This window comes from Bradysia coprophila (genome assembly GCF_014529535.1).
Source record: "Bradysia coprophila strain Holo2 chromosome X unlocalized genomic scaffold, BU_Bcop_v1 contig_39, whole genome shotgun sequence".
In the NCBI taxonomy this organism is placed as follows: domain Eukaryota; kingdom Metazoa; phylum Arthropoda; class Insecta; order Diptera; family Sciaridae; genus Bradysia; species Bradysia coprophila.
Window position 1 is genome coordinate 2,223,597 of NW_023503329.1, and position 14,513 is coordinate 2,238,109.

Genomic DNA, 14,513 nt, shown 5'->3' on the forward strand with positions numbered 1-14,513 from the left:
AGATTTCCATTAAGAATCTGATTCCGGATAAAACTTCATTCTATTAAATTGATTGAAACAAGTTTTTTTTTCTAAGTAAGCACGCTCAATTGCAGAGAAAGCGGAGAGATTAAGGCATAATCATTATACAAAACTTAAAGAAAATTATTTATTCACCCCGCTTGCTTTTGAATCTTTAGGTTGCATGGGCCCAGAAACAAAGAAATTTGTCACGAAATTAGGATCTTTAATGAAAAAAGCATCAGGGGAAAAGCGTTCAACAGATTACTTATTGCAAAGAATTTCAATTGCTATTCAAAGAGGAAACGCAGCATGTATTCTTGGAACATTGGGAAGGAATAGAGTGGACGATTTTTATTTATTGTAATTTCTGTTTTTGAAAAGATCGATTTTTTACTGGCTGTGCAATGTGTGAATTTGCAATGACACAATAAAATTCTCAGAAAAAATTTGACAGTGAGACATTTGAGATGACGTTCACTGTATCTTAAAATATTTTTTTTTTGATTGAATGAAAAATTACAAATTCCACGTACTTTGTACCACGTTTCCAATAGAATAGTTTGAATTTAAGTTCAAGTTTACGAAATACAAGCACAACATTTTTAGCACTGAATTTCTGGATCTTGGAAAAAAATCTAGCGCTAAGTGTTCAAATTATAAAAATACGCAATTTTTCTATAATACTTAGTTGAGTTACGACAGAAACAGTGAGCTGTAAACAAAAATTGTGAGATGCAGAATTTTTGTTTGGTTCGGATGTGTCATTTTTCTCGCCTTGTGCTTTGACGTTTTGAACACTGGGAAATGTCAAAATTATCGAAAAAGTCAAATATCTTAGATTGGCTGGTTTTAACATGTTGGCCACTGTAAAAAAAACCGTTCAGAGGCATACGAAAAACATTTATTTTTGTTAGAATAAACAGAAACTTAGATCTTATAGAGAAACGTCGAATTTGTTTAATTAGGTAAGCCCGGGTAAAAATTTCAGTCTCAGTGAGACCTAAAAATACGTAGTCTCAAGGGTCTCATTTCGGTCTCATTGACTTTTTCAGTTTACGAGAAGTCTCAATTTTAATTTATTTTATGTAAATGAACAAGAATGAACGAGAGAAGCTGAGTGGTCTCGTTTCGACTACTTTTCGAGAATGTTTGAGGATGAATGAGTAGTCTTTTTTGACTTTTATTTGTTAGGCGTGATGAGATTGTCCAAGTGGTCTCGGATTTAATACTTTCCGAGACTGGACAAGTGGTCTCTTTTCGAATAATTTTTCCTTACACTTTCCGAGACTGACCGAGTGGTCTCGTTTCGACTACTTCTCGAGAATGTTTGAGGATGAATGAGTAGTCTTTTTAGACTTTCATTTGTTAGACGCGATGAGACTGTCCGAGTGGTCTCGGATTTAATACTTTCCGAGACTGAACGAGTAGTCTCATTTAAAAAAAAAATTATTCAAATTTTGAGAACGGAAAAGTGGTCTCATTTCGAGAAAATATTTTATTCGAATTTTGAGAACGGAAAAGTGGTCTCATTTCGAGAAAATATTTTCTTCCAATTTTGAGAACGGAAAAGTGGTCTCATTTCGAGAAGATATTTTATTCGAATTTTGAGAACGGAAAAGTGGTCTCATTTCGAGAAAATATTTTATTCGAATTTTGAGAACGGAAAAGTGGTCTCATTTCGAGAAAATATTTTATTCGAATTTTGAGAACGGAAAAGTGGTCTCATTTCGAGAAAATATTTTATTCGAATTTTGAGAACAGAAAAGTGTTCTCATTTTGAGAAAATATTTTATTCGAATTTTGAGAACGGAAAAGTGGTCTCATTTCGAGAAAATATTTTATTCGAATTTTGAGAACGGAAAAGTGGTCTCATTTCGAGAAAATATTTTATTCGAATTTTGAGAACAGAAAAGTGGTCTCATTTCGAGAAAATATTTTATTCGAATTTTGAGAACGGAAAATTGGTCTCATTTCGAGAAAATATTTTCTTCCAATTTTGAGAACGGAAAAGTGGTCTCATTTCGAGAAAATATTTTATTCGAATTTTGAGAACAGAAAAGTGTTTTCATTTTGAGAAAATATTTTATTTGAATTTTGAGAACGGAAAAGTGGTCTCATTTCGAGAAAATATTTTATTCGAATTTTGAGAACAGAAAAGTGTTCTTATTTTGAGAAAATATTTTATTCGAATTTTGAGAACGGAAAAGTGGTCTCATTTCGAGAAAATATTTTATTCGAATTTTGAGAACAGAAAAGTGGTCTCATTTCGAGAAAATATTTTATTCTCGAAATGAGACCACTTTTCCGTTCTCAAAATTGGAAGAAAATATTTTCTCGAAATGAGACCACTTTTCCGTTCTCAAAATTGGAAGAAAATATTTTCTCGAAATGAGACCACTTTTCCGTTCTCAAAATTGGAAGAAAATATTTTCTCGAAATGAGACCACTTTTCCGTTCTCAAAAATGGAATAAAATATTTTCTCGAAATGAGACCACTTTTCCGTTCTCAAAATTGGAAGAAAATATTTTCTCGAAATGAGACCACTTTTCCGTTCTCAAAAATGGAATAAAATATTTTCTCGAAATGAGAACACTTTTCCGTTCTCAAAATTGGAAGAAATTTTTTTTTTTCGAAATGAGACCACTTTTCCGTTCTCAAAAATGGAATAAAATATTTTCTTCAAATGAGACCACTCAACGGGTCTCACAAAGCGAAGAAAATATTTTCTTCAAATGAGACCACTCAACGGGTCTCACAAATCAAAGGAAATATTTTCTTCAAATGAGACCATTCAACGGGTCTCAAAAGTAGAAAAAACTTTAGAAATGAGACTACTCATCTGGTCTCGGAAATTGCAACAACGGTTCAAAATTAGATCCACAAATACATATATCTGATTTAGCAACATGAGTAACGTCGATGGCCGTCCAGATTGAAAGTTAAGCATCATTCGTCGCGGTTAGTACTTGGATGGGTGACCGGAAAAAACATTACAAAAAGGTAAAAAAAAAATATTACTAACGATTCTACATAATTTCAGTCAATTTGATCTAGCGAATTATAAGAAAAGTAAAGGGCAGTGGCCATCTATGAACTCAACATAGAAGTACAGATATTCACATAAACAAATCGTCCGATAAATAATATCGAAAGAAGAAAATAGTCTAACAGCATGGCCAAAGCAATGAAATATGAGTAGTCTCAAACGGTATCGGAAAAACTCAAAAATGAGGAGTCTCAAAGGGTCTCGGAAAAACTCAAAAATGAGAAGTCTCAAAGGGTCTCGGAAAAACTCAAGAATAAAAAGTCTCAAAGGGTCTCGGAAAAACTCAAAGATTAGAAGTCTCAAAGGGTCTCGGAAAAACTCAAAAATGAGAAGTCTCATCGGGTCTCGGAAAAACTCAAAAATGAGAAGTCTCAAAGGGTCTCGGAAAAACTCAAAAATGAGAAGTCTCACAGGGTATCGGAAAAACTCAAACAGTCTTTTTTATCCTATTTCTTCTTATCAAAATGAGACCACTCATCCATTCTCATAACGTCTAACAAATCCATAATGAGACCACTCATCCATTCTCATAACGTCTAACAAATCCTTAATGAGACCACTCCTTCAGTCTCACATCGTCTCAAAAAGTCAAAATGAGACCACTCCTTCAGTCTCACAGCGTCTCGAAAAGCCGAAATGAGACCACTCCTTCAGTCTCACAGCGTCTCGAAAAGACGAAATGAGACCACTCCTTCAGTCTCACAGCGTCTCGAAAAGACGAAATGAGACCACTCCTACAGTCTCACACCGTCTCGAAAAGCCGAAATGAGACCACTCCTTCAGTCTCACAGCGTCTCGAAAAGCCGAAATGAGACCACTCCTTCAGTCTCACAATGTATAATCAGGTCGAAATGAGACTTCTCACCAGTCTCTTGAAGTCCAACAAAAAGTATTCTCGTTCAGTCTCAAACATTCTCGAAGAATATACAAAATGAGACCACTCTGACATTCTCATAAAGTCTCGTAAAAGTTTGAAAAGAGACTACTCATCCAGTCTCAAACATCTCCGAAAGACATTTAAAACAAGACTTCTCAACAGTTTCAGATGAATTCGGATGAATTTTGGATGAATTATGAGAACTAATCCAGTCTCAAAGGTCAAAAAAGAGACGTCTCGCCTCCATACAAAATAGCTGTCTCGAAGAGACGTCTCACAACCACTTTTTTTTTACCCGGGAGTTTAAGGAAAATTGAGAAATTCTTGAAATAATTTTGCAAAAGTAGGTTCTGCAGTCTGACATATGGCCAAGGGTTCTGCAGTCTGAAATTTAGCCAAGGGTTCTGCAGTCTGACATTTGGCCAAGGAAACGTTAATTAATTAGTTTGTAACCATTCAAATATGGTGTCCTATTTCTTCTGCTACGGCATAACCGTTGATTGTCTCGATAAAAATACAATATAAATGAAGAAATATGTTTTACCTCCCATTTTGAGGGGTTTATGGGTCCGTTTCTTATTTTATTATTCTCATTCATATGTGCTCATATGTTCTTGGCTGTTTAGCTGCTGCTGGAGGTTGAATCAAAATTGATTGATTGATAAATATCCCATAAAAGTTATAAAATTGCTAGCATTACTGAAAAAATTGAAACCATTTATAACACACGCTTACATAGCTCCTTTATGAATATTCTGAATTTTTCGTGTCGATACAATTTGTGAAGAACAGAATAATTCATCTCTAATGGATTATTCCCTTAAAACTATTTTCGAGACTTTATCATAATTTTTGTGGGATTACCCCTTTAAAACGATAAACATGTCTTTTGTGTGTATTTATCACGTCTAAGTCTGTTAGTTCTGCTTTTTAGCAAGATTATGTCTTTGTTTTAACATTTTTATTTATTTTGACGAAAAGGAAGCTATTTGAAACAAGAGCCAAAATCTTTTGGAAACGGCAACCACCGAGAAACCCACAAGAAGTACCATTTCCATCATTTACCACATTGTCAAGTGAGGTACGTTAAAACTGGTTTCCCGGGGCTTTCGCAAGTCAAACATTGTACATGCTCAATGGGAAATTTTTATTTTAACCTGTGGGATAATAGCCCTTACCTTCGGCTCGTCAAAATAAAAATTTCCCAACTAGCATGTAATGTAGTACATTACAGATAGCTAGACGCTTTTGTAAGGTAACCATATAATTTATTGGGTTCACATAATAATGAAAAATTCTGTGAGATCAAGGTCAGCAGGAATGGGGATTTTTCCGTAAAGGATATTAAAATAGTCAAAACTAGTCGAAGTCCAGGTTGACCGTTTTAAATACCGTGTGCAAAATTTCCATTGAAAATTTACAAAATCATTGCTGCATTAATTTATAGTCTGTCAAAGTCAGGCTATGGCAACGGTGGTTGATTGCCACAACTTAGTTCGCAATTTTCGTTTTTCCATTTCCCTACGTAATTCTGGTAATAAATGCTATAGAAACGGCATGTTTCTCTCTGATTGAATCATAAAGAAATGTTTTTAAAAATAACAGAACAATACAAAACACAATTTCGTTAACCTTTTCCAAAAGTGTATAGCTAATAAAAAAAGAATAAATAAAAATGTACGGCTGCAAGAAGCATATAACCAGTTACATAGAAGAGGTAATATTTTATGGAGTACAGAAATACGGAGAAAATTACAGCGCTAGCTGAATCATACATATTTATATAGATGCGAATAACGACATCAATATCCGACCGTGTACAAGAGTTGAATTATGAACGTAACGGCTGAGGGAAAATGTTGTAAAGCTCGAGAAAGAAACTGCAATTACCCGCTCGAAAATGCAATTTGCGGTATAATACACTTACTGTCAGTGTATCAAAATGTTCGAACGAAAGAAATGAAATAAATTTTATGTTGAATTACAGAATCAGTTACCGTTTCATGATTTTGGTGAATGGAAATTGACGTGTGTTTTCGTACTAGTGCCAAAACAGAATATGAGTAGAGGAAAACTTCTACCTTCTGTACTTATTTTCTATTACAGATTATGAAACAAATCGTACGAACTTGAACACTAAGGGAATCCTCATGTTGGTATTTTTAACTTTGTTTCAAACCGGAAAAAAATAGTTATTTACATGCTAATTGCGTCGCAAACCGTACTTTTTATGTTTCAAGCACGTCTTTCGACGCCCTCAGCATGTAGAATCCATTACACAACTCGGGATAAAAATGAAAAGTCTCGTTTTCGTGTGTTTATTGACCTCGGCTTCGCCTCGGATCAACAAAATTCACACGAAACCTCTACTTTTCATCTTATTATCACTAGTCAAGTAAAATACTATTTATACATTTTCGTTCTCCCTAGGGTCGAAAGTGACTTATTCCAACACTAGAGAAAACAAGAAAATTGGCTGAAGTCTAGTTTTCATCTTTCTATACCGAGTTCAACGCAATGTTTTTCACAACAAATGCTGCCGAACTTTCGACTGAGGCGAGAAAATTACTGTTTTTTTACCTGTGTTGTCTATTTTTTCACTCATCTGTCACGCTTAAAACACGAATTCGAAGCTTGAAAAAAAATGCTTGGCAAACTTTTAACGTAGTTCCAATTATGCAAACTTTTGAACCAAAACAATAAAATTTTGGTTAAGTTTCGTATTTTTGGTGAAATATGAAATTCTAACAATTGCGATAGTTGTGACCAGAGCGAAGCGAAGGCCGAAATTCTGCTCGAGTTGGAGTTTCCTATTTTTCCCAGAAGTGATCAGAACGCTTTTAATGCGTCATGTGATCAATTTTATTTTCGCCATTCAATAGGCCAGGTGAAAATTGAGTTTTGTTGATGACGCTCCCCATTTATTCATAATTTCCTTATCCATAACGCACTGCCTACAAAGAGATTACTTTGTTTATGTTTTCATAAATGGTATTGTGAATTGATGTTTTCGTTTCGTTGCCGTTGATTTCTAATTTAGACGAACTTTTATATTTTTCATGCCGTATGCAACCAAGAATCAAAACAAACTCAAATTTCGCCCCTCGGTTGATGATTAGTCGAATGACATTTATAGTGAAAAAAGTGCAGCACTTTCTCTCTCGTGACGAACTTTTCTTACTTGAACTGTCAGTTAACATAAAACAACTTAATATAAAACATGAACAAAGTGACAGTTGAAGTAAGAAAAGTAGAAAAGTTCTATTTTCTCGACAGCATTCTTCTGCTGCAATTTTCTCACTAGATTTGTCATTCGACCAATCGTCAACAAAACACAATTTTCTAGTGGCATGGTCTGTTTCAACGGTATAAAACAGAAAAATAAAACTGAACATTCAGGATGCTCTAAGCTCGACGGTAACTTTGAACTTTGTTCGAAGAAATCACTTTATCGTATACAGAAACGATTTTTTTTCTTTACTTGTTAAACGCAATCGTGCGTCAAAATGTATAAAAGATAAACTGAAAGAGGCGCACGTCAAGATGGATGGTTAATTTTGTATCGCTCGAGCAGCATTCGTTTATCACTTATGTAGACTCATAGCGTTGGTCTCATGTTATAAATCTGTCGTATTTCTATCAAAAACGACACCTCTTATCTAACCTAATAATACAAATTGTATAATACTGTCACATGATCGCCACATATCTTATCGGTTTACGTATGACCCGTCAACCTCAAAAGCGAATTTCTATTCCCCTGAGGAAACGAACTGAATACGTGGAACCGATGACACATAAATAATCCCATAGCAACACCTCAACTACATCTTCTTGTTGTAAACCAAGTAATTACCCACATTCAGTCCGATTTGATTCTCAAACCATCGATTGCAATACGATATTCTCGTGTGTGTATGTGTGTAACGTAACATTAATTTAATTTGATTTGCGGATAACCTCTGTTCACTGGTCCGGTAACATAATTCTGATGATCACATTCTCCTCTTCCACACAATTCGATTTTGCAAGAGGAAAGCAACTTATAATGGGTGTCGTTTGTGGTAAATCTTCTGAGGCACTCATGTCATACACACGAACAGTTATAGCCAAGACCTCGGTTGTCGTGACAGTTGATTATATGCAAAGTTTACGTAAGAAGTGTCAGTTTCTAAACAGTTTATGGAATTGTGACATGTAGTGGCTAGGCTATTGCGATGTCGAATTATTAATGTTTACAAACGCAACTTATTTAAGTTGAAAGTTCATAGCGTTAAAATTAAAATTAAATAGAGAAGAAAATTCCTTCAAAATAGGCTCTGCTTAGTGTATAAAGTTGGCGCTCAAGTATACACCACGCACTACAGACTTAAAATTAATCCACATGCATGTACAGTTAGGGTCACAATACAGTTTCCATAATTAAAACGAACCACTTACCTCAGTGTTATATTTCCCTCCTCTTTTCAAATGATCGCTCGAACTAAGATCTTTTGAATCGATCTGCACGTTGGTTTGCATTATACTGGACTTCGAGGCGACTGTAAAATAAAACAAATTTTGCATAAAACTTCTCTAGTTCAACAAAGATTGGACGTTGAAAAGGTATTTGTCAGCTGGTCTGAATGTTTGTTTTTATTAGGTACTGATTATATTTCGTATGTCTAGAACGCCTAATCGTTTTGAATGTACACATTTTTGTACACCTAATTGACCTAACCGTGCTGACAGTAATCAACTCTGTCAGCACGGTTAGGTCAATTAGATGTACTTTGAAATTCAAAATTATCCTGCCTACGTAAATTGAGCATTTCCAAAGCGGATCTTCGACACCCTTTACAGAATTTTTATTTTTTTCGAGCTCCATCCTTCAAAGTAATAATCTCTAACAACCCAAAAACGATCTGGCGTTAGATCATTCCAAGACTGGTATACATTTTCGAGACTGAATTCAACACAACTTAAATCTACCAGCGAATTTTTATAAATTTGTAATTATTTCCTTAGATTGTGTCTCGAAGAATTGATGAATTTTATTAGAGGTTGCGGTATGTATTTCTGAATTTATAGATTTACGAATCGACCAGCTTGCACAATTGTAAAATAAGAAGCTCTCTTTTCGAATCATTATTCCCGCGAATTATGTCTCATCGTGAGTGACAAATCAACTAAATGAAGTAGTGTTTCTGCCAATTACGAATTCCAATCGCGAGTTATAAGTCACTGCGAAAAGTATTTCTTTTGAATTACAACGCTTACGAATCGTAATTCGCTTGCATCGAGGTGCAGAAACATGTAATTCCGAGACCAAGTAGATGTACTGACAGAAAGTTGTGGTAAAGACAGAATCAAGAAAATTTTGTCTTCAACAATTTCAAAAACGTCCACCATCACCAGTGTTAAAATCGAACATACTCTTGTAATATCACACATCGTTCGACGTCGTTTTTGAATTTAATTAAAATGATAAATCAAAATTTTCTTCGTCAAAGTCACACTGCACATAAATATCCAGGACAATCTGTCCGTTAGAATGTAGATTTATTATCGGTTGGAACAACTTTTTTGTTTTATATAGGACAAATATTGAGAACAGCTGCCGACAATGAAACTCATAAACTATAGCAATTACCATATCACTCTATCTTCCAAGCATTGCTTGGAGCTAGAGACGGTTCCCTCATGACATTATTTTTAAAATCATCGAATTTCACTGACACAACGTTTTGAAAACCGTTAAAATGTAACGTTACCATCATTACCAAAAATTTGAAGTAACGGTGCTGAGGCTGAACGACGTGTAACTTAATGAAATCAGCATACTGAACGATTTGTAGAAATAAGTTGTAACGTTAGATGATAACGTGCTTGTAACGTTATTAGTTGTACCGGAAAGACAAAAATTCAAACATTCCGACTTGGATCTTTTTGTAAGAAGTTATAACGTTCCAATTACCGAATCGGACTTATATTACCAATTAAGTATGGTTTCAACAAAAAATACTCCGTGAGAGAGCAAGCAGTCAAAAAAAAGTGTAAAGTTTTGCGACAAGACATGGAACGTATGAATGTCATAATTTCATCAACAAATGTTCCAGCCCACCTGAAACATCAGGCCAAATTTTGTCGTGTCACTCTTTACGCTCACAAGGCCAAGTTTTTGGAGTTTCACAATGATTTGAGATCCCTGAAGGACCAATATGGTGATACTGCCCTGTACCACGTTATCAAAGGTAGTGCGTTGCATCAATTTGTTTTGAAACACAGCAGTTGCTTCGAATCGCTCGATAAATGCTGTGACCTTCTACCAGAAGTGTATGAACTGCAGCGACAGACTGTCTGCTCGAAAGCAAAAAAAACATGGCTTGGAACGGTCGAGCTGCTATCACCGCTTTTTTGATAACTGGAGACACTTGTGAAACGTTTTCCTATGGAAATCGATCCGCGAATACGATTGATTCGTATCTACATCGATCAGGATGTCAGCAATGACAATGCTTGAACAATTGAGAGAAGATTTTCCAAATCGCTTCGATGAATTCGTTTCGTTATATTGCCTGCTGCAGCCCAGACATGAGTCGTATGTCGACTATTTTAAACGATCAATTCGAGCTCATCCGCACGATCCAGATTCATTTCGGGGATTACTCGATTACTTTATTTGTTCGACATTTGAATATGCGAAGGTCATCGAGGTGTCGACTAAGGCGTTGTCGCACTTTTTAAAGAGAAGCGATTTCAAAGAAATGTTTGTCCGTCGCCAACAATTGTTCAAGAAAATAATTAGTCAAAACTTTTGGGATAAATTGTAGGCAGTGGTGTTAAGACTTTTGTTTACTTTTTTTGTTAAATAAAAAAAAGGTTATTTTAGGCAGACATTATATGCTTGTGTTGTCAATAAATTAAATTAACTTAATTTTGCAAATAAAACGGAAATTTAAAAAAATATTTTGAAAATTAGCTTTTTTTATGCGCGGAGAATTAGAGCTCCCTTCGACTCTCTTGGTCAAACACACCCTCTTTAAAAAATTATAATTTTTTAATGTAAAACGTCTAGGGGTTGAATTCCTCCAAGGAATTTTTTTTTGAAAAGAGGAACTAGTTACGCGTTATGTCTTCATTCAAATGTCATTTTGATATAGGCATAAATGCTGTTTGGAAACTAATTCTCAAATGTAATAGATTTTTTAACGTTTCTAGTACATTTCGTCACTCCAACGCTCCATCAGAAATCTTGCAAGAACCAATTTAGTGCCCAATTTGTCTTAAATTTTTTATTAGCCCAAATTGAGTGCTGAAAATTTTAAAGTTTTCTTCCAATATTGCTCTCAATAAAATGTTCTCCTAGCAGGATGCTACGCAAGATTCCTGAAGAGTGCGAAGTTATTTTACCAAGAAAGCGCAAAGAATAAAGTTCTGATAAATAATAATATAAGCGGGGCGAGGCTTCGGGTCAATGGAAGTTTCCTGCTTGAAACGGCGGCTACACATTAGGACTGGTTAAGCACAAATAAGCAAATGTGTTTTGCCAAACTCTTGACAGTGCGACAGTAGTACGGAGAATGTAAAAGATAAAACTTTAAAAACGCGTGAAATGGTGGCAACGTTTGCTTTTTCAAAAGCATAGGCAAAAGTTGACCTATTCTAAAGCGTCGGATTCGTTCCTTACATCCGCCGTTTATACAATGACAACAATTGCAGTGCGCGTCATATGGATTTTTATTGTGCGCGAAATTTTTATTTATTTTTTTTTCGCTAGGAGACTGATCGATCACGGATCGATCGAACTACGATCGAATAATTCAAATTTTCTGTAGTTTTCAAAGAGAGGTATTTGTGTCCTAAAAAGAAACTCTATCCGTCCATAAATGGATTTTTTTGGACGCGATCAAGTGTAATATGGTTTCGTCTCATTTCTGTTTTTTACAGGTAGAGAGCCTTTGTTAAAAGAAAAAGAGCGCCATCTATACGCAACAACATTGACCTGCAAAGCTATACGTCTAATACTTTGTAAGATGTACTGTTTTCAAAATACTGCACGTACCACCATGTCACCAATCTTTGGTTCGGTAAAATTTGTGTTAATAATCCTCAATAGAGGATACTGTTAGAAAGCGTTAATGCTCCTAATTAACACTCACTCGTCAGGTGTACGGAAGAAACTCCAATTTTTTTCCTATCTTAACAACGCACTTCAAGCGTGAGTGGTGCTCTAAATAGGGTACTAAAACTTGACAGTGTGTCACAACTGTAAAACACTGTAAAATGAATTTCATACAAAATAGTCCTCTATTTGGCAGCATTCGACGATCATAGTCTGTTACTTGAAGTGCGGTGATGTTTTAGATTGTAAGTAGTCCTCTGAAGTGGCCCATGATTTTTTTAAATTGTCATATTCACCATCTAAATTGTTACCTTTTTCAATTTACGATAAAAGAGCTTAAAAATGAATGTTGCAAAAGCTTCAAAAGAAACTTTGAAAGCTACAATGCTTTATGGACCCTAACAGCTCTATGAATGTTTATGGACCGTATTGTGAACATCTACAAGCTATGTGAATCTTTACTAGCTCTACAATATCATTTACAAGCTCTGAAGAAACTAAAGAAAATGTTAAAAGCTCTAAAAATGCTCCTAGTCCTTGAATCGGATTATTTTCGGTGCATGCTAGATCCTAAATGCCTTTTTACTCATTTTTTTAATGAATGTTAAAATGAAACATTGTTTTTTGTAGCAAAAATAACCATCGATTTTTAAATAATAACAAAAAAATATTTTTAAATACTCGTTGTGCAACGGTGAATATCAATCGTTCGTTGAGCCGTTTTCTTCCCACTCTTTCAATTCTGATGTAAATACTACCACTTTAGATATGGCAATTAATTTTGGCTTAAGTAAATAAAAAGCAATTAAATCTTGATGACAGTATAATGAAATGATGTATGTACGTATCACCTACCTCTTTACGCTTTTTTTATTATTATTTTAATAATAAAAGCAAAAGTTTATCCTCTGAACACACAAAATAATAATGATAATCAACCACGTTCAATAAAACTGTATATACACTACACCGGACGCTTTACACTTGATCAACACACGGACGACGAATATCCGGATATACCATCAATAATTTCATTACTTTTATCATTAGCAACACAAGCACCTTATCACATTATATTCTCACCATCTAACGTTTTGTCTGAAAATATGAAACCTCTTTTAACACATTGCCAGTTACAGTGTCACAACATCATCACAACACTTCGAATGTAAACACACAGCATTAGCAGAAACGCAAGAACTTCGTCGTCTCTGAAAAGCGAAATAAATATCACACTGGACGATTGGGTTATACACGCGCGCGTTTTCTCGAACAGTTCGTGTATTACTGGATGATAATATTTCCAGATGGTTGAAGGAAGACAAATACAATATGTATATCTACTATATATGTGTGTGCAGAGCGGACCTAACATCCTTACACATTCGGAATATAACGGTACTTATACGATACTGACTGTACGCATGTTGTTGTTGAATCATCATCATGCAAGGAAAAGAAGAAGGAAAAAATGTTCGGAAAATTATTGCTGACAATATGAAAGCTGAAAGCTTTATGCTACGAACGATGGTATAGGTATACGGAGGAAAAACAAACATATAATTGAATATTATACGTGTACGTAAAACCGTTAAAATACAAAATGCATAAGACCTTTTCCGTTTTATGTGCTACACTGCTGAGATCAGGGAGCCGATTACTATAGTGCCGATGGCGGCGGATAAGAAAGAATGAAATAGTAAGCCAACTCACTTTAAGCAAAAGTGCTTCGAGTGACAGCTGTCAAATATAGTACTGTTTTATTTGAAATTTTTTTTCCAAAATTTGTTCGATACACTGTCCAGTTTCAGTTCTTTATTTAGAGTACCACTCATGCTTGAAGTGCGTTGCGTAAGCACACGAATTTAATTTGTTCTAAAAATTTGTTCCAGAAATTTGTTCGAACTGGTTCTAAAACCAGGGTTGCTTCTTCCACATGGACGCTTTGAGTAAGTACCCGTGGCTTCCAAAATGGTATGAACTAAAGGGCGTACTTAAAACACAACATTGTGTCCCTGTCTAAAGGTCTCGAAAAGGAAACCTGGAAAAACTGAAACATAAAACCAGAAACAATTCCTCGACTCTCCGTTTCCTCGTTTGATACGCTAAATATCGCCCAGAACAGCATTTTCCTGTTAACCATTCACAATCAAAATAAAGTGTATCACCACGCAGTCATCTGCACGGCTTCTTTTGTCTTTAATATCAATGAAAGTATACATTCATTGTTTAACATAGCCTAGTATTTGATACAAAATCTAATCTACTTTTACGCACAATACGTGCCAAACAAATTGCCAATTTTTCATAAACTGAGGACGTCGTTAAGTTAAATCCTTTGAATTCTCAGCTTCCAACTTTTTTTCCCTAGTCATGTAAATAACTGACTATTTCACACCCTTTGAGATGTGTGAGGTAATTCGAATTTTAGTCAAAGATTTCGGTAACAGATGGAGATGACTAGCTGTTTTTAAAACGTTGA

The 14,513-nt window shown here is 35.0% G+C and overlaps 1 protein-coding gene across 1 annotated transcript in view; it reads right to left on the bottom strand.

Moving 5' to 3' along the window:
* The window catches only part of LOC119069765 (inactive dipeptidyl peptidase 10-like), a 63,891-nt gene extending 50,596 nt beyond the window's left edge, over positions 1-13,295 (bottom strand). Inside the window, exons 1-2 of the mRNA XM_037173901.1 lie at positions 12,887-13,295; positions 8,368-8,468 (exon numbers count right to left, since the gene is read on the bottom strand). Coding sequence (XP_037029796.1) covers positions 8,368-8,448 — 81 coding nt within the window. The 5' untranslated portion in view covers positions 8,449-8,468; positions 12,887-13,295. The remainder of the gene's footprint in view (positions 1-8,367; positions 8,469-12,886) is intronic.
* Positions 13,296-14,513: the final 1,218 nt, after the last annotated feature.